This window comes from Scyliorhinus canicula, chromosome 9, assembly GCF_902713615.1.
Source record: "Scyliorhinus canicula chromosome 9, sScyCan1.1, whole genome shotgun sequence".
Lineage (NCBI taxonomy): Eukaryota > Metazoa > Chordata > Chondrichthyes > Carcharhiniformes > Scyliorhinidae > Scyliorhinus > Scyliorhinus canicula.
The window spans coordinates 182,860,413-182,888,025 of NC_052154.1; the positions used below are offsets into that span (position 1 = coordinate 182,860,413).

Genomic DNA, 27,613 nt, shown 5'->3' on the forward strand with positions numbered 1-27,613 from the left:
GCCATGACCTGGAGCATGATCAAATGAGAAAGTGATGTCTCACGTGTTAACACAGTTGTTTCTATTAAACTTTAGCTATGAAATTGCATTTTCCTGCAAAGCAAGCCATTTAAATATCCTTATATTCTGCTAGGTATCTCTTCTGGACAGACTGGGGAAACCTTGCCAAAATTGAGCGAGCACAGTTGGACGGCACAGATCGGAAGGTTCTTATTAATACTGATTTGGGTTGGCCAAACGGGCTGACCTTGGATTACGATACAAGAAGGTGAGCTGAGAAAAAAACAAAGATATGAAAAATGGCCATGAGTTAATCAGGGGCACGAGCGACTAGAAATTTAATTAAGCAACAGAGATGAGATGGAAAACTTTATATTCTATCCTGACTCCTGGCCAGTAACATCCTCAGGTTAATCAGAGCCATTCAGTGTTGCACAAAAGTAATACTCTGATTGCCTTTGAACGTGGTTTTGTCGGGCAGAGAAAATAATTCCTAATCGTGCTGAGGTTCTTACTGAAATTACACAACTACGATGTCAGTGTGTTACAGTCGGGCGATAGCTTTCCACCAATGTTAAATTGGGGATTATGAACAGTCTGTCTCGCTCTCGCACTTTCTGGGGGGTGGCGCAGTGGGTAGCACTGCTGCCTCACAGCGCCAGGGACCCAGGTTTGATTACGACCTTGGGTGATTGTGTGGAGTCTGCATGTTCTCTCCATGTGTGTGTGGGTTTCCTCCGGGTGATCTGGTTTGCTCCCACAGTCCAAAGATGTGTCGGTTAAGTGGATTGGCCATGCTAAATTGCCCCTTAGTCTATAAAGATAGGCAAGATGTAAGGATATGGGCGGCATGGTCGCACAGTGGTTAGCAGTGTTGCTTCGCAACTCCAAGGTCCCAGGTTCGATTCCCGGCTTGGGTCACTCTCTATGCAGAATCTGCGCGTTCTCCCCGGGTCTGCGTGGGTTTCCTCCGAGTGCTCCGGTTTCCTCCCACAAGTCCCAAAAGATGCGCTGTTAGATAATTTGGACATTCTGAAGTCTCCCTCTATGTACCCGAACAGGTGCCGAAATGTGGCGACTAGGGGGTTTTCAAAGTAACTTCATTGCAGTGTTAATGTAATCCTACTTGTGACACTAATAAAGGTTATTATTATTATCATGTTAGATGGATAGGAGAAGTGGGCCTAAGTAGAGTGCTCTCTCTTATTCCCCCCCCCCCCCGGAATCGTGCAAGCCAAAATCCCAAATAGGGAAAGTTGACAGGGGATCACAACTGTTTGGGATTTGCATTTTCCCATAAAATAACTATGGGCGGGATTCTCCGACCCTCCGCACCGGAATCACGCCCGGCGTGGGGACGGAGAATAGCCATTCACACCGGAAATCCAGCGCGAGGGTGCTTCAGCGATTCTCCACAGACCCTCCTGTTGTGCGTGCGTGGTTGATGAGGACCGGCCGAACCTCCGCCGGCGTGGTTTACATCTGCTACCACCCGGCGGGAGCTCGGATCCTTGGCCGCGATGGGGGTCCTGGTGGGGGGAATCTGACTCTGGGGGGCCTCAGCGGTGGTCAGGCCCACAATTGGGGGCCGCTGATTGGCGGGACATCGCGATCTGGGGGGGACCTACCTTACTCCACGCGGGTCCGCTGTGTGGCTCCGCCATGTTGGCAGCGCCCGCGCCAAAGTGGGCCGCGGCGTGCATGCGCGGACGTACTTGCTGCTGCCAAAGCTGCGGGGCGCACGCTGGGCTGCTAGCCACCTGGAAAACGGAGAATCACCCCGGACTTTTGAGGAAAAATTCTGGAGCGATTCGCGCCCATTTTTTGCCGGGCGTGGGGACATAGCCCCATTATTGGAGAATCCCGGCCTATATCTCCTGAAGTCCATGTCACGTATTTCAGCAACACGTTTGGAGATTTTAAATATTAAAATTAAAATATGTCTTAACAAAAGAAAACTTAAGCACAAAATATTAGATTTACACGGTTAATATTAGTCTTACACAGGGCAGCACGGTGGCGCAGTGGGTTAGCCCTGCTGTCTCACGGCACCGAGGTCCCAGGTTCGATCCTGGCTCTGGGTCACTGTCTGTCTGGAGTTGACACATTCTCCCTGTGTTTGCGTGCGTTTCACCCCCACAACCCAAAGATGTGCAGGCTAGGTGGATTGGCCATGCTAAATTGCCCCTTAATAGGAAAAAATGAATTGGGTACTCTAAATTTATTTTTAAAAATTTTTTTTAAATATTAGTCTTACACATTTCCCCAAAAGATTTTTACTTAGTTAGACTCATAAATAAACATCCCTTTTGGCAACAGTCCTTACAGATATTTAAGCTATATGATTCCAGCCATATTATCACACGGCACAACCCCCTGTTGCCGTGGTGCATTAGTTCACAAGGCTTCTCTCTTTGCCTCTGTCTGTCTCTCTCTTTCTGTTTCTCTTTGTCTCTCTCTGTCTCTCTCTCTCTCTATCTCTGTCTCTGTATCTTTCTCTCTCTCTTCCTCTCTCTCTCTCTCTCTGTCTCTCTCTCTCTCTCTCTCACTCTCTCTCTCCCTCTCTCTCTTCTACCTTCTCTCTCTCTCTTTGTGTCTCTCCATGTCTCTCTTTGTCTGTCTGTCTCTCCCTGTCTCCCCTCTCTCCAGTAAAATCTCTGGGGTGGCTGAAGGCTGCTCACTTCACTTCTTCACAGTTCTGTCCCAGAACAGATAGTCTGTTTGTGAGATCTTACATGGCCACTGCCTCAATGCATCTCCCAATCGATCCTGAATTGATTTTTCTCTTTCGTCTTTTCCCATTATCCTTATCCTCCTTTGAAATTTATCTTTTCCAGGATATAAAAATCTTTTATGTTCTCCTTGGACACCACTTGTGGGTAAAATTTTATAACTTGCCCTATTTATTTATGATTTGCAAACAGCTTCTTACTTGCCTTTGAAATTCAACAGCTAAAAATCAAAATCCTCAATTAGCTCCTAATGCAAATTTCTACACATGCGTTCACTTGTAGAACATGTTACTTGGCTCTATTCATTTCAAAAGCCTGGCTTTCACACCTAACCACTTTGATGGTCTCAATCCCATTGACACTCAGTCTGCAGCTTAAGTAAGTTAGTCATAAACTGACACACACTCACACACAGGCCCCAAGATCCCACTTCCACTTTACAGAATATCACAGTAGTCCCCAGAAATATTAAAGTATAAAATTTTCTCCACACTCCTATGATATACCATAACAACCAAACTGAAATTTAATTTTAATCAACAATACTCTTTCCTGACAGGATCTACTGGGTGGATGCCCACTTGGACAGAATAGAAAGTTGTGATCTGAATGGGAAACTACGTCAAGTTCTGGTCAGCCAAGTTACACATCCCTTTGCCTTAACTCAGGTAAGGAGTGTCCTGTTGACAATCGGTCAATATCTGTATATTCAGCGATTCGATACAATGTCAAAAGTGATGGAAATTACAAACACGCAATGCAGCAACATTAAAGAACAGTATGGACAGCAGATTTAAGGCTTGTCCTCCAATGAATTCGAAGGAAGGGTACTTGTTAAATCCAGTGATGGTCTGGCCCGTTGCCCACCCATGTGCCTGTGGGCTCACCTCAATGAAAGCCACAGCAGGGGTGGCGAAGGGCATCTTGACCACCAGTGGCAAATTGAGGCCCTTTAAGTGAACAATTAACGCGCATCTAAAGGCCTGGAGGAGGGGGTCAAGTGCCCAGCCTGCCAGGCTTCCCTGCACGGCTGGTGGTGGGTGGGGGAGGGACCTCCTTCAAGGCCCCCTTGCCCCATAGAGGGCCTCCTCTTTGGTTTCACCTTCTCCCACCCCAACCTCTCTCTTTCCAGGTTGCCCTTCCAGCCCCCCCACCCCCCTGCCCCCACGCATCTGTACTGGAAAGCACGGAATCTGGCGCCTTTTCTAATTGAGCCAATGCAATGTGGTGCTGACATATTCTCAAAACTGTTTTGTCAGTTCCAGCTACACCATAGAGCCATGTAACAATTAGACATAGATCCAGGGTGTGCAGACAAGAAATAAAGATGTGAGAAAGCATCCTCAGAATAAATTGAAACGGTGAGGAACTGAGTCTTAACTGATGGTTGTTCAGATACTTGAAATTGAGGCAGTACAGTAGCTCAGATGCATTTTTCTTCAAGGTTGAAATGCTGGAACTCTCTCCCTAACAGCACAGTGGGTGTCCCCACAGCACCGGGGCTGCAGCGGTTCAAGAAGGCAACTCACCACCACCTCCTCAAGGGCAATTAGGGATGGGCAATAAATGCTGGTCCAGTCAGTGGCGCCCATGTCCTATGAATAATATAACTTTTAAAAATGTAGTTTCTTTCCCCTCACCAGTGATATAAAACAAAGTAAAACTGACTTGGACAGTTATTGATAGCTTATTATTCTCATTGCTCGCATTGGTTGACTTTTCTGGAAGTAAGTAGTACTTGAACATGGGTGCACCTAATGATTTATCGTGAATGAATGGGGATCTAGGAACTTTCCTCCAAATCCCGGATTTCTGCCAGCAGTGCATATTCGCTAAATGGGCTGTTGCACATTTCGGAGGGTTCAGTTAAATCAGCCACGTGGCTGCGGGTCTGGAGTCACCTGTCGGCCAGGCCAGGTAAGGACGGCCGATTTCCTTCCCTAAAGGGCATTAGTGAACCCCAGATGGGTTTTCGCAATAATGGTGATAGTTGCCGTGGTCACCATGAGTTAGAGCGCTTCATATTCCGGCCGCCATGGTGGGATTTGAACCCGTGTCGCTGGAGAATTAGCCCGGGCCGCTGGTTTACGAAAATAAAAACTGGGAAGGTTGGAAAAACTCAGCAGGTCTGGCAGCATCAATGGAGAGAGAGAACAGAGTTTTTTTTTGTAAATTTAGAGTACCCAATTCATTTTTTTTTCCTAATTAAGAGGCAATTTAGCATGTTCAATCCACCTACTCTGCACATTTTTGGGTTGTGGGGGCGAAACCCACGCAAACACGGGGAGAATGTGCAAACTCCACACGGACAGTGGCCCAGAGCCGGGATCGAACCTGGGACCTCGGCGCCGTGAGGCTGCAGGGCTAACCCACTGCGCCACCCTGCTGCCAAGAGAGAACGGAGTTAACATTTTGAGTCCAATATGACTCCTAGAGTCAGAGTCTGATTACTAGTCCAGTGATACTACCACTAGTCCGCCATAGGGTCATGGTTAATCAAAGTAAATGGTATGGGAGCAAAATTCACATGGGTATCTCCTGATCTCCCAACATAACTCAGAAGAAGCCCTCGCAAACAGCTGGGCACACTGTTCCCATCTCTTATAGAACGTGATCAAGAAAACCTGTGAAAATTCTACTTCTGTAACTTCTTTTTAGATTAAGAAAATATCGCTTTCTTTGTCATGTGCTTTCCGCAAAAGGTCGTTGTCATTTTAGCTGTGTTTATTGTAACAGATTTTGACAGAGCGTATGCACTATCTCTGTAGCAAACAAAACTACCGGGGAGTTATTCTTCATTCATTTCATTTTCATTTCATTTCATTTAATTTCAATTGTCGCAGAGTGGGCTCTGTAACTTTAATGTGACTTTGGGTGAAACAGTGCCACCCCATGGAGAAACAGGGAATAGCTCAATACAATAACTATTACCCAGTCAATGATAGATTATATTTGTAATACACTTAAACTTCGCTTTAATTTTTCCTGATGTCATCTGGATCCCATCATTAAAGGCCAAGTAATCAGACATCTGTCATTGGGAAAATGCTAGAACCCAGTGTCACGGATAGTCTTTCCTTACTGTCCCTGATCAGTGTGCTTTGTATGTGAGGTGTGTGTATTTCCTTGTGTAGTAATCCACGGGAGACAGGAGTTCCGTCACCACACCAATATTTATTTACAATAACGATATTACAGGAGCAGCTACAAACAGTGCTGCTAGCAGTCCAGTCAACTTAAGACTGGCTCACAAAGCCTACACAGGTGATTATATGGGCCCCCTCAATGAGCTATCATTGAGGGAGCTCACACTCCAATTGGTAAACCAATAAAGCCAATTGGAGTTCATTACACCCCCCCCCCCCCTCCCCCCCAAGGTCCGAGGAATTCCTGACAGCTGGCATTCCTCTGAGCTTCTTCCTGCTCCTCATGTCTGGGTCTGTCACCTCTGTGTCGTCCGCTGGGTCGTTCTCCGAAGTGGGCGGGTGTACCTTATAGGTGCCCGTCTTTTCCTTGACGACCTCCTTGGAAGTTGTTCTTCCTCCTCCTCGGGGAGAGGTGTCGCGGCGGCCTCGTCGACTGTGTCCATCTCCGACTCTGATGACTGGATGACGGGGTCTGGAGAAATTGCTCGGGGCTGGGGTGTGGGTATCCTTTCCATCTGGGCTATCCCAGCTTGAGGCGGTCCTCTTCGCCTGCCTCCAGGTGTGGTTCCGCTGCCCTCATTTGGTCTAGGTGTTTCTTCAGCACCTTACCTCCTATTGAAACCTCATAGGATATGGGCCCTGTTTGGGACTGTACCGTGCCTTTGACCCACGTTGGTCCATTCCCATAATTCCTGACCCAAACCGGTGCCCCCACCTGGAAATGTCTCTGCTGCCGACTATTATCATGCCCCCTGCGTTGGGCCTCCTGTTGTTTCTCCACTTTCCCCGTTAAATTTGGGAAAAGGAGACTCAGCCTCGTTCGCAGCCACCTTCCCATTAAGAGTTCAGCTGGCGGTATGCCCGTTGTGGAATGCGGTGTGGTCCTGTAATCAAACAGCCAGCGGGAGAGCTTTGTGTCTATTGACGCTACCGGCTGCTTCTTGAGTCCCACTTTAAGTGTCTGGACTGCTCTCTCTGCCAGGCCGTTGGTCACTGGATGGTAAGGGGCCGTTTTGATGTGACGTATTCCGTTTTCCTTCAAGAATTTTCCAAATTCCCCACTTGTGAATGCCATTCCGTTGTCCGACACCAATACCTCCGGAAGTCCATGTGTTGCAAACGAGGCCGTGAGCTTTTCAATTGTCGATGCTGTGCTTGCCGTGTTTACCCAGTGGACGTCCAACCATTTGGAGTGGGGGTCCACTATCACCAAAAATATTGAGCCCATGAAAGGGCCGGCATGGTCAATATGCAGGCGGGTCCACGGTCTGCCTGGCCATTCCCACGGGTGCAATGGCGCCGCTGGTGGCACTCTTTGCCCCTGTTGGCACTCCTGGCACCGACGTACCAAGGCTGCTATGTCTGTGTCCAAAACTGGCCACCAAACGTAGCTTTGAGCTAGCATGTTCATTTTAGACACCCCTGGGTGTCCGTGATGTAACTCAGTTAAGATTGTCTGACGGCCCTGAGCTGGGACGATTACCCGGGCTCCACATAATAGGATACCGTCTAGGATACGGTTATTTGGTCCCTTCTGCTCCAATATGGGTGCATCTTGGGCTCCACTGGTCTTTCCAGTTCCCCTGTTAGCAGTAAATGCTTCATCTTGGCTAAAACTAGGTCTTTTTGCGTCCACAACCGAATATGTTGTGCGAGTACTGGTAGGGTGTCCACAAAATTTAGAGTCATTACTGTCTCCTCTACTTTTGGTATTTGCGGCGGAGTGTCCGGGAGGGGAAGTCTGCTCAAAGCATCTGCATGTGCTACTCGCGTTCCCGGTCTGTGCTCCAGAACGTATCTATATGCCGCCAGTAGCAACGCCCAGCATTGGATTCTAGCTGATGCAATCGGGGGTATTGACTTGTCTTCTTTTAATAACCCTAATAACGGCTTATGGTCCGTCACTATGGTGAATTTCCGACCGTACAGATACTGGTGAAATTTTTTTACTGCTAATATCACCGCCAGTCCTTCCTTCTCGATTTGGGCGTACTTCCTCTCAGCCATCGCCAAGGTCCTCGAAGCATAGGCTATTGGCCATTCTTCCCCATTCCTTCCTCTATGGGCTAAGACGGCTCCTACCCCGTAGGGGGATGCATCACAAGTGACCACCAACTCCTTCCTTGGGTCATAATGCTCTAGGACATTTTCGGATGACAGCTGTTCCTTAATGTCCCTAAATGCTCGGTTTTGGCGGGTGGACCATTTCCATTCTTGCCCCTTTTTTAGTAGCTGGTGGAGGGGTTCTAGGATGGACGCCCTATTTTCAATAAATTTTCCATAATAGGTTACCAACCCTAGAAATAATCGTAACTCCTGGACCGTGGTAGGAGCTGGGGCTTCTTTTATTGCCCTTAATCTGTCTTCTAATGGATGTAAGCCTGACTCGTCTACTTTATATCCCAGGTACGTCACTTGTGGGGCCAGAAAAACACATTTTTCCCTTTTTAGCCGTACGCCTGCCTTTGAGAAACACCTGAGCACTTCCTCCAGGTTCCTTAAGTGTTCCCTGTTTGTCCTACCCGTGATTAAGACATCGTCCAAATAAATCGCCACCTGCGGTTAGTCCCTGCAGAATATTTTCCATCGTACGCTGGAATATAGCACAGGCTGATGACACTCCAAAAGGTAGCCTAGTATAACGAAAAAGGCCCTTCAGGGTGTTGATCGTAGCGAACTTCTGGGAGCCCTTGTCCAGTTTGAACTGCAGGTAGGCGTGGCTCATGTCTAGTTTCGTGAAAAAAAGCCCACCTGCCAATTTGGCATATAGGTTGTCTATTTTCGGGATTGGGTATTTGTCCAGCAGTGCGTATTTGTTTACTGTCTGTTTGAAATCTCCACAGAGACGTATCGAGCCGTCTGGCTTCAAAATTGGTACCACCGGCGCTGCTCATTCCGAGAATTGTACTGGTTTGATAATGCCGTCGCGCCGTAACCTTTCTATTTCATCATCTACTTTCTTTCTTAATGCAAAAGGTACCGGCCTGGTCTTACAAAATTTCGGAAGGGCTTCTGGGTCTACGTGCAAAGTTGCTTTGGCGCCTATGATTTCCCCCAAACCTTCCTGGAAGACCTCCGGGTATTTTTGGAGTATTCCACTCAACTGCCCGCTTCAACTCTGGAAAATTTTCATCCAATCTAATTTTAGGTCTTTCAGCCAGTTCCGTCCAATTAAGCTCGGTCTGGAGCCCTCTACTATCGTCAACGGTAATCTGAGCTATTGTTTCTCATATTCCACAGGTACATGAGTCGTGCCTAGAACTTCCAGGGGTTCCCCCGTGTAGGTTTTAAGTTTTTGTTAGGGTTAGTGGCTGGAGTCCATCTTTGATTTTTCTAAATGCTGCCACTCCCATTACTGATACGGCCGCACCCGTGTCTATTTCCATTATTGTCGGCCGCCCGTTCACCTGTGGGGTAATCCTAATGGGTTCTGCTTTCTTCGTTGTAATATTATATAATTGTTCCCCTTCGGAGGAGGATGGGGCGTCAAGGTTGTGTACTTCCCTGCGTCCCCACCTGCTATTCCTCTTTTGCCACCTCCTTCTAGGGTTTCTGTCGTTGTTACCCCACTCTGTCTGGTGCCAGAAACGGTCCTTCTCTGTTGGGGGAGCCTCAGCCGGTACTTCCCTCTGTCTCCAGTTAGTCCTGGCAGACTTGGGGGCAGTTCTGGGGTTTTCCTTTTTCCCTCTATTCCTCAGGTTTTTCCTGAGAGCGGCTATCTGGTAGCAGGACCCGTTGCGGTAGTCCCTCTCACAGGTATCTACCTCCATTGGCGTGCCCTGTAGTTCCTGCGCCCCACTTGCTGCCTTTTCTAGGGACAATGCGAGCTGTAACGCCTGCCTGCAGTCTAGCTCCGTTTCCGCCAACAGGCGTTTCTGTATTGGGAGGTCGTTTATACCACACACTAACCGGTCCCGAAGCATTTCATTTAGCATCGGGCCGAACTCACATTTTTCCGCCAGCCTTCTCAGGCGGGTCAAGAAATTTGTGACTGACTCCCTGTCTTCCCGCTTCGCTGTGTCGAATCTGTACCTACGCAAAATGAGGAGTGGTTTTGGGTTGTAGTGCTCTTTCACCAATTCCGTTACTTCTTGGAAAGTTTTCGTGTCCGGCGCATCGGGATAAGTCAGACTACGTATAATGGCGAAAGCGGAGGGTCCGCACGCCGACAGCAGGATAAGCCGTCTCCTTTCATCCGTCAGTATATCATTTGCCCGGAAGAAGTAACACATTGTCTCCACATATTGGGACCAGTCCTCAATAGCCTGGTCGAATGCCTCTAACCTCCCAGAAAACGGCATTTTTAAAATGGCAAGGCTTACCCTCCGAGTGCGGCAGCTGGTCTCCGCAAAATTTGTAGTTTACTTCGTCGCCACTGTAGTAATCCACGGGAGGCAGGAGTTCCGTCACCACACCAATATTTATTTACAATAACGATATTACAGGAGGAGCTACAAGCAGTGCTGCTAGCAGTCCAGTCAACTTAAGACTGGCTCACAAAGCCTACACAGGTGATTATATGGGCCCCCTCAATGAGCTATCATTGAGGGAGCTCATACTCCAATTGGCCAACCAATAAAGCCAATTGGAGTTCATTACACCTTGCCCTCAGACTGATTGTCCCAATTTACATTATTCCAGCAGCAACCATTGTTGTGAATTTCAAAATAAAGAAAGCTATTTAATATCCCATGCTTTCTCTGATGGTTTAAAAAAAGTGACGTCTCACTCACCCGCCTCATCCACATGATCGTTCACACAATGATCAGATACCAATGAAGAAAAGGCAATATAATTGCAAAGTATAATTGTTTCAGTCTCTCTTTCATGGCAGGCATGTAGTTTCTTAGATGAGTTAATAGTTTTGTTGAAGTGTAAGTCTTGTATGCAGAGGATTTTCAGTAATTTGCGAAGCTTCCTGTAGTTGAATTCCCAGGATGCTGGTTCTCGGGTGAACTTTAATCGGAATAGGTTGGCGAGAGGCCTTCTCCCATATTACCTTGCCTGTGAAATTGACTTTCAGTTGGTTCATTTGCTTCTCTTGTGGAATATGGTGGAACTCTCTGCCAGCAGATTTTGCTGTTTTTAAAGCAGATGGAAAACATGGCTTTGTTCATCATGTGACTTCTACAAATTCAAAAATCCTATGCCCAAAGCAAGGTGTTGCACGCCCTGTGTGGTTGTTTGACACTTTGTTAACAATCCATCCTCAAACAAAGAAATGTGTAAATTCCCCATCTGGATGTGAATGTCCACACTTAATTATGGCCTGGATTTTACAGTGGAATATTAAGGTCCCGCTGAAGTAAACAGTAATTTAAATGGCCCCTGCGTCCACCGATGGCAGGGCCATACAATTCTGGCCTCGGTATTTGCTAAAGACTCAGGAATGTCTGGAGCTCAAAATGCCACGGATCACATGATTTGCAGTGGCCATTTTAATAGACGACTTGCGTCCAAATTTTAAAAGTATAGTTTTATGTTCATAACATCCTGGAACATGACAGCGTTATTAAGGAAATAGTAGTAGGAGGTTTAGAAAATCAGAATACAGTCAGAAAGTCAACATGGTTTTGTGAAAGGAAAATCGTGTATGACAAATTTATTAGCGTTCTTTGAGGATGTAACTAGCAAGGTGGATAAAGGGAAACCAGTAAATGTGGTATATTTTGTTTTCCAAAAGGCGTTTGATAAGGTGCCAAGAAAAATGTCACTGCACAAAATAAGAGCCCATGGTATTGGGGATGATGTGTTTGCATGGATAAAGGATTGACTAACTAAAAGGGAACAGAGTTGAGATAAATGGGTCAATTTAGGTTGGCAAACTGCGATTAGTGAAGTGCAACAAGGATTAGTGCTGTGGCCTCAATGATACACGATCTACATTAACAACTTGGATGAAGGAACTGACTATTATTTGACTTCTTTCATGGAAGGTCAATGTTGCGGGCAAGGCCAGAATCTACAGCCTATGTCCATTTGCCCTTGAGAGACCTTGAGTAGGTGGTGGTGAGCTGCCTTCGAGCCGCTGCAGTGCATCTGGTGAGGTACATGCTCAGGGTTGCTGCGGAGGGAGTTCCAGGATTTTTATCCCCCAATAGTGAAGCAACAGCGATATAGTTCCAAGCCAAGATGGTGTACGGCTCGGGGGGGAATCATGGAGGTGTCGATAGAAACATAGGAATTAGGAGCAGAAGTAGGCAATTCAGCCTTTTGAGCCTGCTTCACCATTCAATCAGATCATGGCTGATCTCTTCCTGGTCTCAAATCCACCTCCCCACCTAATCCCCATGCCCCTTTAACCTGGTTTTGTATTAGAAATATATCTATCTCCTCCTTGAAACCATTTAATGGCTTAGATTCCACCGCACTACGGGGCAGCGAGTTCCACAAATTCACTACCCTCTGCGAGAAGTACTTCCTCCTCATGCATCTGTTGCCCAGACACGGGGAGAAGGTGCAGACTCCGCACAGACAGTGACCCAAGCCAGGAATTGAACCTGGGACCCTGAAGCTGTGAAGCAACAGTGCTAGCCACTGTGCGGCCGTCCTTCCCGTTCTCTTAAGCTGCAGTTTAACTCAAATCCAGGTCAACATTTCAGTCGATGTCATGGGTGGATCTGGGAGTGTTCTGGTCAGAGTAGAGAAAATGCTTCAGTGGATAAATTAGAGAGGATAAAAATATTTCCGTTGCAAATTATAACTTGACGATTTCACAAAGACTTTGGGCTGGTTCGCCCGGCGACGAGAGAATCCCGCCCGAGGTCAATGGATTTTTCCATCGTCAGTGTCTCGCCCGTGGCGTTCCCGCGGCGGGCAGGGCGGAAGAATCCAGCCCTTTGTGTGAATATTTACAATACAGATTGAGTGCCAGTGTCGGGGGTGTGGTGTGTAGGCCGAGTTGGTGCCAGTAGAATTGAGACTGGATCAGCTCTGCCTTAGGTATGAAATCCTGGAAGTGCTGAATTATAAGAGGGCTTTTTGTTGATGATGCTTATTTCCCAATATAAACTTAAATTGTATGACCCTTGTGTTACGTGCAATTCTCCCTTTGAAGACTAAAATTGTTATTTTCACAATTAGCATGACCGCTGGATTTACTGGACAGACTGGCAGACCAAGTCAGTGCAGCGTGTGGACAAGTACACGGGTCGGAACAAGGAAACCATCCTCGCTAATGTAGAGGGACTGATGGACATCATTGTGGTCTCCCCACAAAGACAAACAGGTATAGACAGGGAAAGAACGGGCGGTATTGGGTAGCAATTTGCTGTGACGGGCCATTAATAATGGGTATCTGGGACCTGAGAGCACAGGACAGCCACTGTGCATCCCAGGCTGAACGACTGGGAAGTTCACAACAGAAAGGTTGAGAAGAAAGTGCCGATTAGAGTTAGTGAACTCCACATCATACGAGGTACAGAAAGAGAAATAATGCGAGGGAAAGAAAGATTGGGCAAAAGGAGAGAGTGGGGGGAAAAAAAACAGGAGAAATAAAATTAAGATTGCATTTTTCTTCTAAATCTCAAACAACATTTAAAACCTGAAGGATTCAAGACTCCGGACTTGAATTCGATCGGTTTCAGTGCTCGAGAGGTTGACTGGCCTTAATGAATTGTCGCCTTGCTAAAAAGGTGCCCAGATTGAAAATGGAAAAGATCGACATTTCTGTGGTGGGTTTAGTTCACATCCACCTGGCCAATAGGGGAACTTCAGTCCGCTCACTGCATTTCAATGGGGTGACTTTGTCCCATTGGGCAGCAAGCTTTGGATATTCATGCTTGAACCATACACCTGCCCCTTTCTGATATTGCCGGATGGATTGCACATAAATAACAATCACCATTAGCCGCACCATTATTTTGGCAGTCATTTAGGGCCCATTTATTCATCAGGGAAACGTCTAGCAGTGTTGACGTTACCAGGTTTTTGCGCAAAAGCCAGATCTGAAGTGGAAGTCTTGGTTTGAAGAATGTTATTATTGGGTAACACACTTCGGTCGCTTTGTTAGCGTGAAACTGATGGTTTAATATACATTAAAAAACAATACATTGCAAAAATTAACACTTGTATGAAATTCCTTTCATGTTCATCACGACTACATTCTATAACTACAGGGTTTTTCCTCTCTAAGGTATAGAAATTCTACCGGCAAGTCTAGTAGAACAGCGATCATTAATTTTCTGGCTGTTGGTGCATCTTCCATTCCATCCCCTGGAAGATGTTGCAGTCAGCACCCGACTGTGCAAACCTGTAATGCAAACATTACTGTCAATGATTGAATCTGTTTCAGGTACCAACTCATGCGGTGTCAATAATGGAGGATGCACACATCTTTGCTTTGCCAGGGCAGCAGACTTTGTGTGCGCGTGTCCTGACGAGCCTGATGGGAGACTATGCTCAGTAGGTGAGTAATAACCTTAAGGCCGCAAACCGCGAACGTAACTCCCAAACGGTTTGTCCGTATTTTAACAGCTTAAAGGCAGCAAACACTTGGCAGGAGTAGACATCTGTGAAAAAAGGTTTCCAGAATCAAATGTGGAACTTTTAAGGCACAAGAAAGATGCATCCTGGAACTCTTTTTAATATATTTATTTAAAGGACTGAGTTTGAAACAAAATAAGTATCTCAATCTTGTGCCAATTCAGGCATTATTATTTTTAAATGTTATCATGTTTTGTTACACAAAACCTCTGGCCACATCGAGGGCATCTTGAAACCCATCGTACAAGGTACACCCAGCTTCTGTCGCGACACGACGGACTTCCTACAGAAACTCAGCACCCATGGACCAGTTGAACCAGGAACATTCCTCGTCACAATGGATGTCTCGGCACTCTACACCAGCATCCCCCATGACGACGGCATTGCTGCAACAGCCTCAGTCCTCAACACCGACAACTGCCAATCTCCAGACGCAATTCTGCAACTCATCCGTTTCATTCTAGACCACAACGTCTTCACCTTCGACAACAAATTCTTCATCCAGACGCACGGAACAGCCATGGGGACCAAATTTGCACCTCAATATGCCAACATCTTCATGCACAAGTTTGAACAGGACTTCCTCACCACACAGGACTTTCAACCGATGCTATACACCAGATACATAGATGACATTTTTTTCCTTTGGACCCACGGCGAGACATCACTGAAACGACTACACGATGACATCAATAAGTTCCATCCCACCATCAAACTCACCATGGACTATTCTCCAAATTCAGTTCCATTCTTGGACACACTCGTCTCCATCAAGGACGGTCACCTCAGCACCTCGCTTTACCGCAAGCCCACAGATAATCTCACGATGCTCCACTTCTCCAGCTTTCACCCGAAACACATTAAAGAAGCCATCCCCTATGGACAAGCCCTCCGTATACACAGGATCTGCTCAGACAAGGAGGAGCGCAACAGACACCTACAGATGCTGAAAGATGCCCTCGTACGAACGGGATATGGCGCTCGACTCATTGATCGACAGTTCCACCGCGCCACAGCAAAAAACCGCACCGACCTCCTCAGAAGACAAACACGGGACACCACTGACAGAGTACCCTTCGTCGTCCAGTACTTTCCTGGGGCGGAGAAACTACGACATCTTCTTCGCAGCCTCCAACACATCATCAGCGAGGATGGACATCTTGCCAAGGTCATCCCCACACCCCCACTACTGGCCTTCAAACAACCGCGCAACCTCAAACAAACCATTGTTTGCAGCAAATTACCCAGCCTTCAGAACAGCAACCACAACACCACAAAACCCTGCCAGGGTAATCTCTGCAAGACATGCCAGATCATCGACATGGACACCACCATTACACGTGGAAACACCACCCACCAGGTACGCGGCGCATACTCGTGCGACTCGACCAATGTAGTCTACCTCATACGCTGCAGGAAAGGATGTCCCGAAGCGTGGTACATTGGCGAGACCATGCAGACACTGCGACAACGAATAAACGGGCATCGTGCGACTATCAACAGGCAGGACTGTTCCCTTCCAGTTGGGGAACACTTCAGCAGTCAAGGACATTCAGCCTCTGATCTCCGGGTCAGCATTCTACAAGGAGGCCTTCAGGAGACGCGACAACGCAAAATTGCTGAGCAAAAACTTATAGCTAAGTTCCGCACGCATGAATGCGGACTCAACCGGGATCTGGGATTCATGTCGCATTACATTCGGCCCCCACCAACAAGCCTGGACTTGCAGAGGCCTACCGACTGAACTGGCTTGGGACAATTCACACCTCTTTAACCTGGAGTTACCTCTCTCTCTGCATCTTTGATGATTTGATTGCCTGCAGGTGCTCGCATTCCGGGGCATCTCTGACTGTGTCTATATAAACATTTCTGGAACAAGCCTTTCCATTCACCTGAAGAAGGAGCCGTGCTCCGAAAGCTCGTGTTTGAAACAAACCTGTTGGACTTTAACCTGGTGTTGTAAGACTTCTTACTTGTTACACAAACACTCTGATTCTTTCCAATTCTGCTCAGCTATTGCACAATTTCGCATTCATGTACTGCATCAGTTAATAGTCATAAAGACTTCAGTCTTGACCATGTATTGCTGCCTTTCTCTTGTTAGCAGTTGGAATGGGATAAATGTTTCTTTTAATATTTTCCCTCTGGCTTTGTTTGTACTTGGCTCCCATAGTTGGCCAGACACGTGTCTTTTCTTGATCATCTGATGGCCGTGTAACCAAAATATTTAATTTACAAATTGTTCATCCATTTTCCTATTTGGAAACATGGGCTGGAATTTTCCGGTTGGAGAGTGGACGTTGGGATTAATCCCAACATAGTGATCCTGCCTCTGTACCGGCAGCGCCTGCGGGCTGGATTTTAACTTCCTGGAGGGTGGGATCTCCTGGAAGCAGAGATGGGGGTGGGCCATTGCCAAAGTCAAGTTAAGGGGCCACTTTCCAATGCCAAACATCAGCTCAGTTCTTCATCACCAACAGTGGCTGCTCCAACTAAGGTTAAACCTGGGTTTGAGCCCGTACACCCACAACTCCTTATTCCCCAACTTCACCCTCTACACCTCTTTACTCTCCTCAACCTCTTATCACACCCCCATCCTTTCTCCCCCACCTCCTCATTTCCTTCCCCAATCTCCCTTCACTGCACCTTCCCCATAAATCCATAATCGCCAACCCTTTTCCAATCCCTGCACTGTCATCACTCACTTTAGTAAACACCCACATAGCTCAGGTTAAAGTATTTCATGTTGAACTATAAAGGATGCAACACCATTTCTATTCACCTGTCACACTCTTCCTGAAATGGCCACTTCTAAAATGATGCATGTTTGGTTCCCAACCTGCCCACTCTTCTGTGCCAATGAAAATGGCTGGAGATGGAAATTGAGGCGGGATTTCTGTTTTGGCATCAAACCTGACTCTGTTTGGTCCCGTTTCAGGACTAAAATTTCCAGTCCAGAATTTCCATGCGTGGTTTAGCACACTGGGCTAAATCGCTGGCTTTTAAAGCAGACCAAGGCAGGCCAGCAGCACGGTTCAATTCCCGTACCAGCTTCCCCGAACATGCGCCGGAATGTGGCGACTAGGGGCTTTTCACAGTAACTTCATTGAAGCCTACGCGTGACAATAAGCAATTTTCATTTTCAATTAATTTTCCTACCCGTCTATAATGAGGGTGTTCTGTCAAATCCTTCCTCTCTTCAGAAAGAATATTCCCAATGTTGGAGGAGTCCAGAACTAGGGGTCATAGTTTGAGGATAAGGGGTAAACCATTTAGGACTGAGGTGAGGAGAACTTTCTTCACCCACAGAGTGAGAATCTGCAGCACTCAGTACCACAGGAAGTAGTTGAGGCCAAAACTTTGTGCAGTTTCAAGAAGGAAAGAGATATGGCTCTTGGGGCTAAAGGATCAAGGGATATGGGGGGAAGGCGGGATCAGGGTATAGAACTTAATGATCAGCCATGATCATGATGAATGGCGGAGCAAGCTCGAAGAATGAGAGGCTACCTTATTGAAACATACAGGATTCTCAGGGGGCTTGACAGGGGAGAGGCTGAGAGGATGCTAGGGGCTGGTTTAGCACAGAGCTAAATAGCTGGCTTTTAACACAGACCAAGGCAGGCCAGCAGCGCGGGTTCAATTCCCGTACCGGCCTCCCCGAACAGGCGCCGGAATGTGGCGACTAGGGGCTTTTCACAGTAACTTCATTTGAAGCCCACTTGTGACAATAAGCGATTTTCATTTCATTTCATTTCAGGATGTTTCCTCTTGAGGGAGAGTCTAGGACCAGAGGGAATAATCTCAGAGTAAAGGGTCACCCATTTAATGCGGACATGAGAAGGAATTTCATCTCTCAGAGGGCAGTGAATCTGTGAGGCTGGGTCGTTAAGTATGTTCAAGGCTGAGATAAACAGATTTTTAATCAGTGAGGGTTATGGGGATAAGGCGGGAATGTGGAGTTGAGGGCCATCGCGTCAGATCAGCCATGCTTTTATTGAATGGCAGAGCAGGCTCGATGGGCCGAATGGCCTACTTCTGCTCCCACACCTTATCGCCGTACCGCACCTGCTTCTGACACCTCACCAGTTCCTGCATGCTAATGCAGTGGAGGAAAACGCTGCCTCTTTGATAGTTAATTTGTCCGTTTATTGCTCATGGATTCAGAGCACGGGGGAGCATAGTAACAGATCATTCGTCCCATCAACTCTTCTTTCACAGGACATGGGTTTCGCTGGCAAAGCCTGCATTTTAACTGCCCATCCCTAATTGCCCATGAGAATATGGTAGTATTCTGCCTTCTTGAACCATTGCAGGCCATGTGGTGCAGGTACACCCACTGTGCTGTTAGGGAGGGAGTGCCAGGATTTTGACCCAGCGACAGTGAAGGAACGGCGATGTAATTCTCAGTCAGGACGGTGTAAGGCTTAGAGGGAAACTTGCAGGTGGTGATGTTCCCATGTGTGTCTGCTGCTGTTGTTCTACTCGATGGTAGAGCTTTGGAAGATGCTGTTGAAGGTGTTGCAGATGATCCGCACCGATGCCACAGTTCGTCAGTGGTGAGGGAGCGAACTTTTAAGGTGGTAAATAGGGGGCCAATCAAACAGCCTGGTTGGTGTGGAGAGTGGGAACAAATGGGAGGGATTTCGGAGTGGAAGATGGTGACTAGTTGGGTCCCGCACTTCTTGAGCGTCGTTGGAGCTGAACTTTGCAAACAAATGGAGATAATTCCATCACACTCCTGACTTGCAACTTGTAGATGGAGAAGAAAGAGGCTTTCAGGAGTCAGGAGGTGAGCTTCCCGCCTCAGAATTCCCACCCTCTGACCTGCTGTAGGAGCCACAGTATTTATTTTGCTACTCCAGTTCAGTTTCTGCTCAATGGTAACTCCCAGGATGTTCAGAGTGGGACTTTCAGCGATGTTAATGCCATTGAATGTCAAGGGAAGGGGAGATGATTAGAGTCTCTCTTGTTGGAGATGATGACACTTTTGAGGCATGAATGGTCCTTGCCACGTTTCAGCCAAAGCCTGGATATTGTCCAGGGTCTTCCTGCATTTGAGCATGGACTACTTCAGTGTCTGAGTAGTCGCGAATGGTGCTGGCCATTAATAATAATAATCGCTTATTGTCACAAGTAGACTTCAATGAAGTTACTGTGAAAAGCCCCCTCGTCGCCTGTTCGGGGAGGCCGGTACGGGAATTCTATCCCGCGCTGCTGGCCTTGTTCTGCATTACAAGCCAGCTGCTTAGCCCACTGTGCTAACCAAGCCGCAGATGTACAATCATCAACGACCATCCCCATTTCTGGCCTTAAGATGAAGCAGCTGAAGATTTTTGGGCATAGGACACTACCCTGAGGGACTCCTGCAGCAATGTCCTGGGACTAAGCTGAGTGACCTCCAACAACCACAACCATCTTTATTTGTGTTCGGTATGACTCCAACCTTTGGAGAGTTTTTCCCTGATTCCCATTGACTCCAGTTTGCTAGTATGCTTTACATAATCCTTTCCCACTCTCCTATTCACTCCCGTGCCCATTAATATTCTTCTTCCCATTCTCCTTGGGTAAGTTTCAAGTGGGTGTGTGTGCGCTGGGATGGAGTGCTTTTTCCCCCAATATTTTTCTCCATCCTTTGGCAAAATCTCCTCTTTTACATAGCACCTCCCACAAATAGATTGGCCCTGACCAAGAGTTAGTTACGTAGGAGTGAAAGGTGCTGATCATTCTGACATAGCATCATTTGCAGACTTTGTAAATGCGCCTAGAGTTAAAGGTGGTGGAACAGTATTTCAACATTAGGACTAATCAATAAACACGGTTCTTTGCAGTTCCCGGATATATGCCTCCGTTTCCAGAAACCACCAGCTCCGATGAGAAAGGTGACACAGTTGGATCGCGCAAGAACTTTGATTCGTTCCCTGCAAAGCCCACGGATTCTGTGGAGAACACCATTGAGAAGTAAGTGCGCAGATTGTGAAATGACCCTGGTCGCTAGTTTTGTACATACAAGGGGAGTCCGCACCAAGTTGAGCAGAAGACGAAAGGTTCATTTCCAAGAGTTTTTGGTACGAGGCTCCCGGTGATGCCCACAACGGTGAGCGCTCGGCCAGTCCCCGATGGGCTGGCTTTATGTACAGAAGTGATTAAGCTTCCCCCGCCCCCTTAGCGGGCAAGCACGTACTCTGCAAAGGATTCTGGGAATACGATTGTCTCGATTCCTAAACTTTTTTTGAGCCTGTGGAACACCGTGCGGACTCGCTTCATACGATATTGCGACCTCTTGAAATAAATTCCAACAAATGCCATTTGGAAATAAGAATCAGGTGTCACGTTGGGCTTGCGTCTGTGATTGAGCTCCAGATATTCACTTTAATGTAACACGGTGAAAATTCACTTCAGCTCTAGCACTGTGATTTTTGTCGGTGGAATTATTACAGCGACTCTGCAATCTGTTGAAAACAGGCACAATGTTGGTTTTCATGATGCCGGAGGCCGAGATGTGCCTCTGATGGACAAGAGATATTACAAATCTTATTGCAGTCTGTGTACTTTGTATCACTACCCCAGCTAATGTTGGTCCTGCTGTCAACACAAATCATAACTTATTTGCCATTGGATATGAGTTGTGTTTGGCAGCACAATGGAGTGTGCACGACGCAATGAATATGTATATTATCATTTATGTATATTTGCCCAGCAGCCATTGAGAGCAAATATAGGGAAATGTTGCTCCAACTATGCAGGGTTGGCAAGCCAGCACCTGGGGTGCTGTGTGCAAGTTGGATCACCTTATTTCATAATGACAATAATCTTCATTATTGTCACAAGGAGGCTTACATTAACGCTGCGATGAAGTTACTGTGAAGAGCCCCTAGTCGCCACATTCCGGCGCCTGTTCGGGTACACGGAGGGGGAATTCAGAATGTCCAATTCACCTAACAAGCACGTCTTTCAGGACTTGTGGGAGGAAACCGGAGCACCTGGAGGAAACCCACGCAGACACGGGGAGAACGTGCAAACTCCGCACAGTGACCCAGGCCGGGAATCGAACCTGGGACCCTGGCGCTGTGAAGCAACAGTGATAACCACTGTGCTACCGTGGAGGGATATACTCCTATTGGAAGTTCAGAGAAGGTTCACGAAGGTGACTCCTGGGATGAAGGGGCTGCCTTATGAGGAAAGGTTGGGCCTTTACTCATTGGAGTTTGGAAGAACAAGAGGTGGTCTTACTGAACAGAAAGTTCTGAGGGGACTGGACAGGATAGATGTTTCCTCTCCAGGGAATCTACAACTCGGGGCCACCGTATTTTTTTTAAAAAGGGGTCTCCCATTTAAGACGGAGATGCGGAGAAATGTCTTCTTCTGAGTTAGCACACAGCTAAATCGCTGGCTTTGAAAGCAGACCAAGGCAGGCCAGCAGCACGGTTCAATTCCCGTACCAGCCTCCCCGAACAGGCGCCGGAATGTGGCGACTAGGGGCTTTTCACAGTAACTTCATTGAAGCCTACTTGTGACAATAAGCGATTGTCATTTTTTCATTTTCATTAGAGGCATTCACAGCAAGCAGTGGAGGCTCGGAATTGAGACGATTCAAGCCTGAGTTAGACAGATTTTTTGATTGTCGGGGAGTGAAAGGTTGTGGGACACAGGAAGTAGAGTTCAGGCCACAATTAGGTCAGTCATGAACTTATTGAATGAATGGTGCGGAACAGGCTGGAGGGGCTGAATGGCCTGGTCCTTTCTTACGCACTTACGTCAGTGGTAAGACCTGTAATTGTCCGATGGCTTGCTGATTCTTGCAGCCCAGGCTCAAACTTGAGTGAGACACGTGGACTGTTCGCTAGCTGTGTAATCTCTCAAGAAAAAGTCCAACACCTTTAATAAGGAGTGGAAGGGGAAACATTCACCAGAGAGAAATTCCCGCCTGTTACTATTTTAGCACGGCAGCACATGGGCAACGCAAGGTACGTGTCCCATCGTTGCCAGTTTATTAAAATGTTACTTTAATATTTGAAAAGCATGTGTAACAACCATAGATGAACCATTGATCACCCATTTAAGCATTTCAATCAACAACGTTCATCTGGAACTTTCTTTGGCGCCATTCATAATTATTGATCAGCCATCATTTATGTTGATGAATATAAACTTCTCATTTTCGTGTAAATACATTGTCTTATCTCCAGATGTTCTCAGGAAGATGCAAGCCAAGGTCTCTGCAGCCAGAATGTAAACCAGGTGTTGCCTGCGATAAACGGTATGTTCCCTGCACATTGAAATGAGGCTCAAACTCATTAACTGTGCTATACAGTGGTTACTTCCCACGTATTTTATGTTAATTTATTGAACTGCTGTAGTCCAGGTGGTGAAGGAAGTTCCAGGATTTTTACACAACAAGAGGAAGGAACAACAGGGCTGGTTTAGCTCACAAGGCTAAATCGCTGGCTTTTAAAGCAGACCAAGCAGGCCAGCAGCACGGTTCGATTCCCGTACCAGCCTCCCCGGACAGGCGCCGGAATGTGGCGACTAGGGGCTTTTCACAGTAACTTCATTGAAGCCTACTCGTGACAATAAGCGATTTTCATTTCATTTCATTTCATTTCATTTACAGAACACCTTGACTTCAAAAAATGCCCCAAGGCCCCTCACACAAGCATTAAAATTTGACACTGAGCCATAGAGGAGCAGGAGTAGGCCATTCAGCCCATCAAGCCTGCTCCGCTATTCAATGAGATTGTGGCAGATCAGCTACCTCAACACCACTTGCCCGCACAGTTTCCAAATCGCTTGATGTCATTAGGCTCCAGAAATGTATTGATTTCTGACTTGAATATACTCAATGACTGGGTCTCCACACGGCTCTGGCGCTGTGAGGTTTCCAAAGATACACCACCTTCTGAGTGAAGAATTCTTTCTCAACTCAGTCCTAAATGACCTTCCCCTTATTCTGACAAATGTCCCCTGGATCCATACTCACCAGCCAGGGGAAACATCCTGGCTGGCATTCATCCAGAAAATGGCTCATTGTCTTTTTAGACAAGTTTGGTGGGGCGATGCATAGATTCATAGAATCTCGACAGTGCAGAAGGGGCCACTTGACCCATCGAGTCTGCACCGGCCCTCTGAAAGAGCACCCTATCCAGGCCCACAGCCCTGCCTATCCCCATAGCCCCACCTAACCTTTTGACACTAAGTGGCAATTGATCACGGCCAATCCACCTAACCTGCACATCTTTGGACTGTGGGAGGAAACCGGAGCACCTGGAGGAAACACACGCAGACCCAGGAGAATCCGACCTGAAATGGGCTGTGCATATTTAGATTAGCCCAATGGCTTGGATGTACATCAGGAGTGGATTTTTAAGCTGTTACATGAGTTTTACTTTAGACTATCACCATTTAAAATCCACAATCTCGAATTTAGAAGAAATCAAGGAAAGGTGGCGCGGGTTTTAGTCCCAGGCATTCCCTTCATAATTTCTGTATTTCATTGGCAGCAGGTCACATTCGTCCCTCAGCCTGCTTTTGTTACCGTTTGACAAATTGTCAATGGGTTTCAAAATAACCTAAAGCAGCACTCGATCTCTCTGCCTTCCCTCTCCTCCCATCTCCCAATTGGGCGAGGAGAATGCCACTAAAACTGGCTGGTGGCCTGTCCAAACGTTGCGTACCCAAGGTTGAAGGAGCTTTAATAAAAAGCAATGTTCTCAGGCCCTTGCAAATTCTAATCTCAACCCGGCCACTAGATGGAGCACTCTACCACCCGGAGAATGAAAAGGAATTTCCCCGGGAGTAATAATGGTGTCAGTTGATTGATTTCAGTTTCAATCTGTGAGCTGATTTGATGGATCTCACTTGTAACAACAATCTTTGGCCACATAAATCCACCCTCCTGTCCCGCCAGCAGTCCTCTCATATCTGTGTGACTGGACTGCCCCAGTTCCGAGGAGCCTGTTTGGCTTTCTGCCGAGAATGGCGGAGCTTCGTACAAACACACTGAGAGCCGGCCTCGAGCTGTGGACAGAGCCTGAGAAAATTCTAAATGTTCGGCAGCCAATTACTCCAGCAACTCTCTGCCAATCAACGTGAAAGGCAGTCCAGCAGCTCGCCCTGCCGCACTGTAAACTTTTCACTTTAAAGTTTAAAAAGCTGTCATTACAACAGCTGAAGTTGCTTCGGGCAGCTCTGGGGCACAGTGGTTAGCACAGTTGCTTCACAGCGCCAGGGTCCCAGGTTCGATTCCCCGCTGGGTCACTGTCTGTGCGGAGTCTTTCAGTTCTTCCCGTGTCTGCATGGGGTTTCCTCCGGGTGCTCCGGTTTCCTCCCACAGTCCAAAGATGTGCGGGTGAGATGGATTGGCCATGATAAATTGCCCCTTAGTGCCCAAAAAGGTTAGGTGGGGTTATTGGGTTACGGGGATAGGGTGGAGGTGTGGGGTGTTTCCAAGGGTCGGTGCAGACTCGATGGGCCGAATGGCCTCCTTCTGCACTGTAAATTCTACGAAGTTCTGCCATCGATGACAAACAATGGCCCGTCTGCAGTAACACTCACTTTGCATCATTCCGATACAGAAACTGCTTTCTTGGGCTGGATTGTCCAGCCCCACCACGAGCATGTTTTCAGCAGTGGACGGCGGGGAGAGGGGGCGGGGTGGGGGGGAGGGGGGGGGGGGGGGGGGGGGGGGGGCAGGTGAAATACAAGGGTTGGAAAGCCCATCGGCTTCACGCCCACCCCAAACTGCCCCCCATAACACAGTTACCAGGTCAGTCGGCGCGGCTAATAAGCTGCCCAGGCCACAGCAAAAGTTGGCGTGGGCAGGCCATCTTTAAACACAAGTGCTCAAGAAAACAGGAAGGAACACATTCTTTGGGGGGGGATGCCCTTGTGCGCTTCAAGGGCACATACCCCCTCCCCTCCCCCCACCCCCAGACACACACACCCACACCCACAAAAGATTTAGCCCCCGTTGTTCCTTCCCACCTGGTCTCCAAAACCAACACCCCCCGCACCTCCGCCGCCCTAGGCTGCCCGCTCCCTCCTGACTTACCTGACCCCAGCATCCGCCCTCCTGAGAACGTGCAGAGTAACAAACATGTGTTGTGATGCTTTACAGAGTTTTGGCTGGCGGGTTGCATTAACTATTGACCGGTGTCTGGGGTTTACATTGTACTGATGTCGGGCCTGTCCCGTGGATTGCCCAGCTGAATTTCTGTATACATTAATACTATGCAAAGTGTTGTCGTTCGTATCTGTGAATCGATGTTAATCAGGAAGGAGCAAGTTTGTTTTGATTCAGAGCTCGTTCTCTGTTACCTGCCGTGAATTTGTTTCATCTTTAAAACACAATTGGACAATATTTTCAACCTTCTGATTTGATTTTCATGTATTATTCTGCAGCAAAGCAAGAAGCACATTTCAATGAGGGTTAAGAACTGTCTTTCATTTCATTCTGCCTGAATTCTAACTTGCAGGTGAAGGATTACACATCAGTTACATCATTGGAGCCATCCTGTCAATACTGGCGATCCTGATTCTCATAGCTGCAGTCATTATTTACAGGTATTTCTGGCTTATCCTTTGAAAGATCCTAGAATTCCCCAAATTCTGCAGACAGCGTGTGGACCATAGGTCCAGCAAAGAATGAGCTCCATGCTTCCCACTTCTCACTGACTGCGGTTCAGTAGGTAAATATATTATCTGGTGTAGGCCGGAGCGATAACCAATTTCAATCCCTTGTAAGTACTCAGCTGATGATGTCCATACTGGCATTACTACTCATTCTGAAACGGGCAACTGGCAAACCTTCTTGAACCACAGTAGACCTCATGGTGATAGTGTAGTCCACATACTGAAGAAGCATGATTTCATCTGAAACACCCACAGCCCCTCCATTGTCAGAACAGTGCATTGACGCACTCTGCACATGGGTGGTCTGCATTTGGGAGAGGTGACGTGAGGTGCAAACCCGTATTAAAACCTGGCACAATCACGATTTGATTGAGGGCGTTGATTCTTGGGCTTTGCCTCCCCCCCCCCCCTCCCTCCCTCCCCCCCCCCCCCCCCCCCCCCCCCCCCCCCCCCCCCCCATGGCTCTCAATCCATATTGCATCCCAATGACACAGAGTAATACTTGTTTTCCAGAACAGATTTGGTGCCTGTTAGATCCCGTCCAGACTCTGGCCGGATATCTTCAAAAAGCTGTTTCAACTGGTTTGTTTCAGCTTCCCACTTGTCCTCTGACAAGTCTGCACTGCTTTCAATGTGATTAATCTGTTCTAACTCTCCTATTGTGAGAGTAAAATGTTTCACTTGTGAACTCAGTGTTAGCCAGATCAGAACTCGCATCCAAAACTTTCACAAAATGCCTGAATGCCTTAGTCCCACCCACCAATGACATCATCTCCCCACGCTGAAAACAAATTAACCCCCCCCCGGTCTGAAAACACAGCTCCCCAGGGACTCTCCCGAGTCAGTGTATTCGCACAGGCTTTTTACTCTGGTCAGTTTCACCTCTGGCTCCTAAAAGCTTTCTGGTCATGCAAAACAAGATTCTTTTAAAAACATGATTACTGCAGTTAAACACACTAACCCAGGCTATTAACCCTCAAATTGCCAAATGTTTGCAGCCACTAACATAACCTCAAGCAGCTCTTCCTTTTGCAAAGTGTGATGGTTCATCCAACTCTTTCACTGGGGGGGGGGGGAGGGGGGGGGGTTGATATGGAATGAGCTGCAACCTCCATCTTGAGCCCCTCCCCCCCACTCTCAGCAACTTTTAAACCTTTTGTGTTGGAAAATGGCCAAACTGGTGGGCCAACATTGTGGAGGGAAAATCACTCTGGCCTCAACTGTAACCAGATTGGCTGCGATGAGGGGAGTTTGGGGGGGGGGGGGGGGGGGGGTTGCAGGGGATATGGTAAGAGAGGTGGACTGCCCAGAATGCTGGACCACACATCTGTGACTGGGATGACACTCCCCAGGCAACCACCGGCCTCCTGGCAACATGGTGGCTCAACAGCCTGATTGGAAAATTCCAGTCGGCATCCAATAATTGGCTTTAATCTGCCTTCATATCACCTCAGTGGGATGTCCGCCGCTTGTGGGTAGCCACTCTGCCCCAATTCAGCCTTCAGGAGAATGGTACCAACCTGCTGGTTGGCGGAGAAAAATTACTCACCAGCCCCCAGTGGCCATGAAAGCCCTTCACCTTCTCCGAGTTTCGTCTTGGAGATGGCTACTTTTAGATGTAAA

General features: G+C 47.5%; 1 protein-coding gene across 5 annotated transcripts in view; it reads left to right on the forward strand.

Annotated features, from left to right (window-relative positions):
- lrp4 (low density lipoprotein receptor-related protein 4) overlaps nucleotides 1-27,613 on the forward strand; it is a 437,607-nt gene that overhangs the window by 388,724 nt on the left and 21,270 nt on the right. For all 5 annotated transcript variants that reach the window (XM_038808288.1, XM_038808284.1, XM_038808286.1 and 2 more), the window contains exons 30-36: nucleotides 134-268; nucleotides 3,292-3,400; nucleotides 12,962-13,106; nucleotides 14,172-14,285; nucleotides 20,191-20,320; nucleotides 22,549-22,619; nucleotides 25,834-25,921. In XM_038808288.1, the coding sequence (XP_038664216.1) occupies nucleotides 134-268; nucleotides 3,292-3,400; nucleotides 12,962-13,106; nucleotides 14,172-14,285; nucleotides 20,191-20,320; nucleotides 22,549-22,619; nucleotides 25,834-25,921 (792 nt within the window). The remainder of the gene's footprint in view (nucleotides 1-133; nucleotides 269-3,291; nucleotides 3,401-12,961; nucleotides 13,107-14,171; nucleotides 14,286-20,190; nucleotides 20,321-22,548; nucleotides 22,620-25,833; nucleotides 25,922-27,613) is intronic.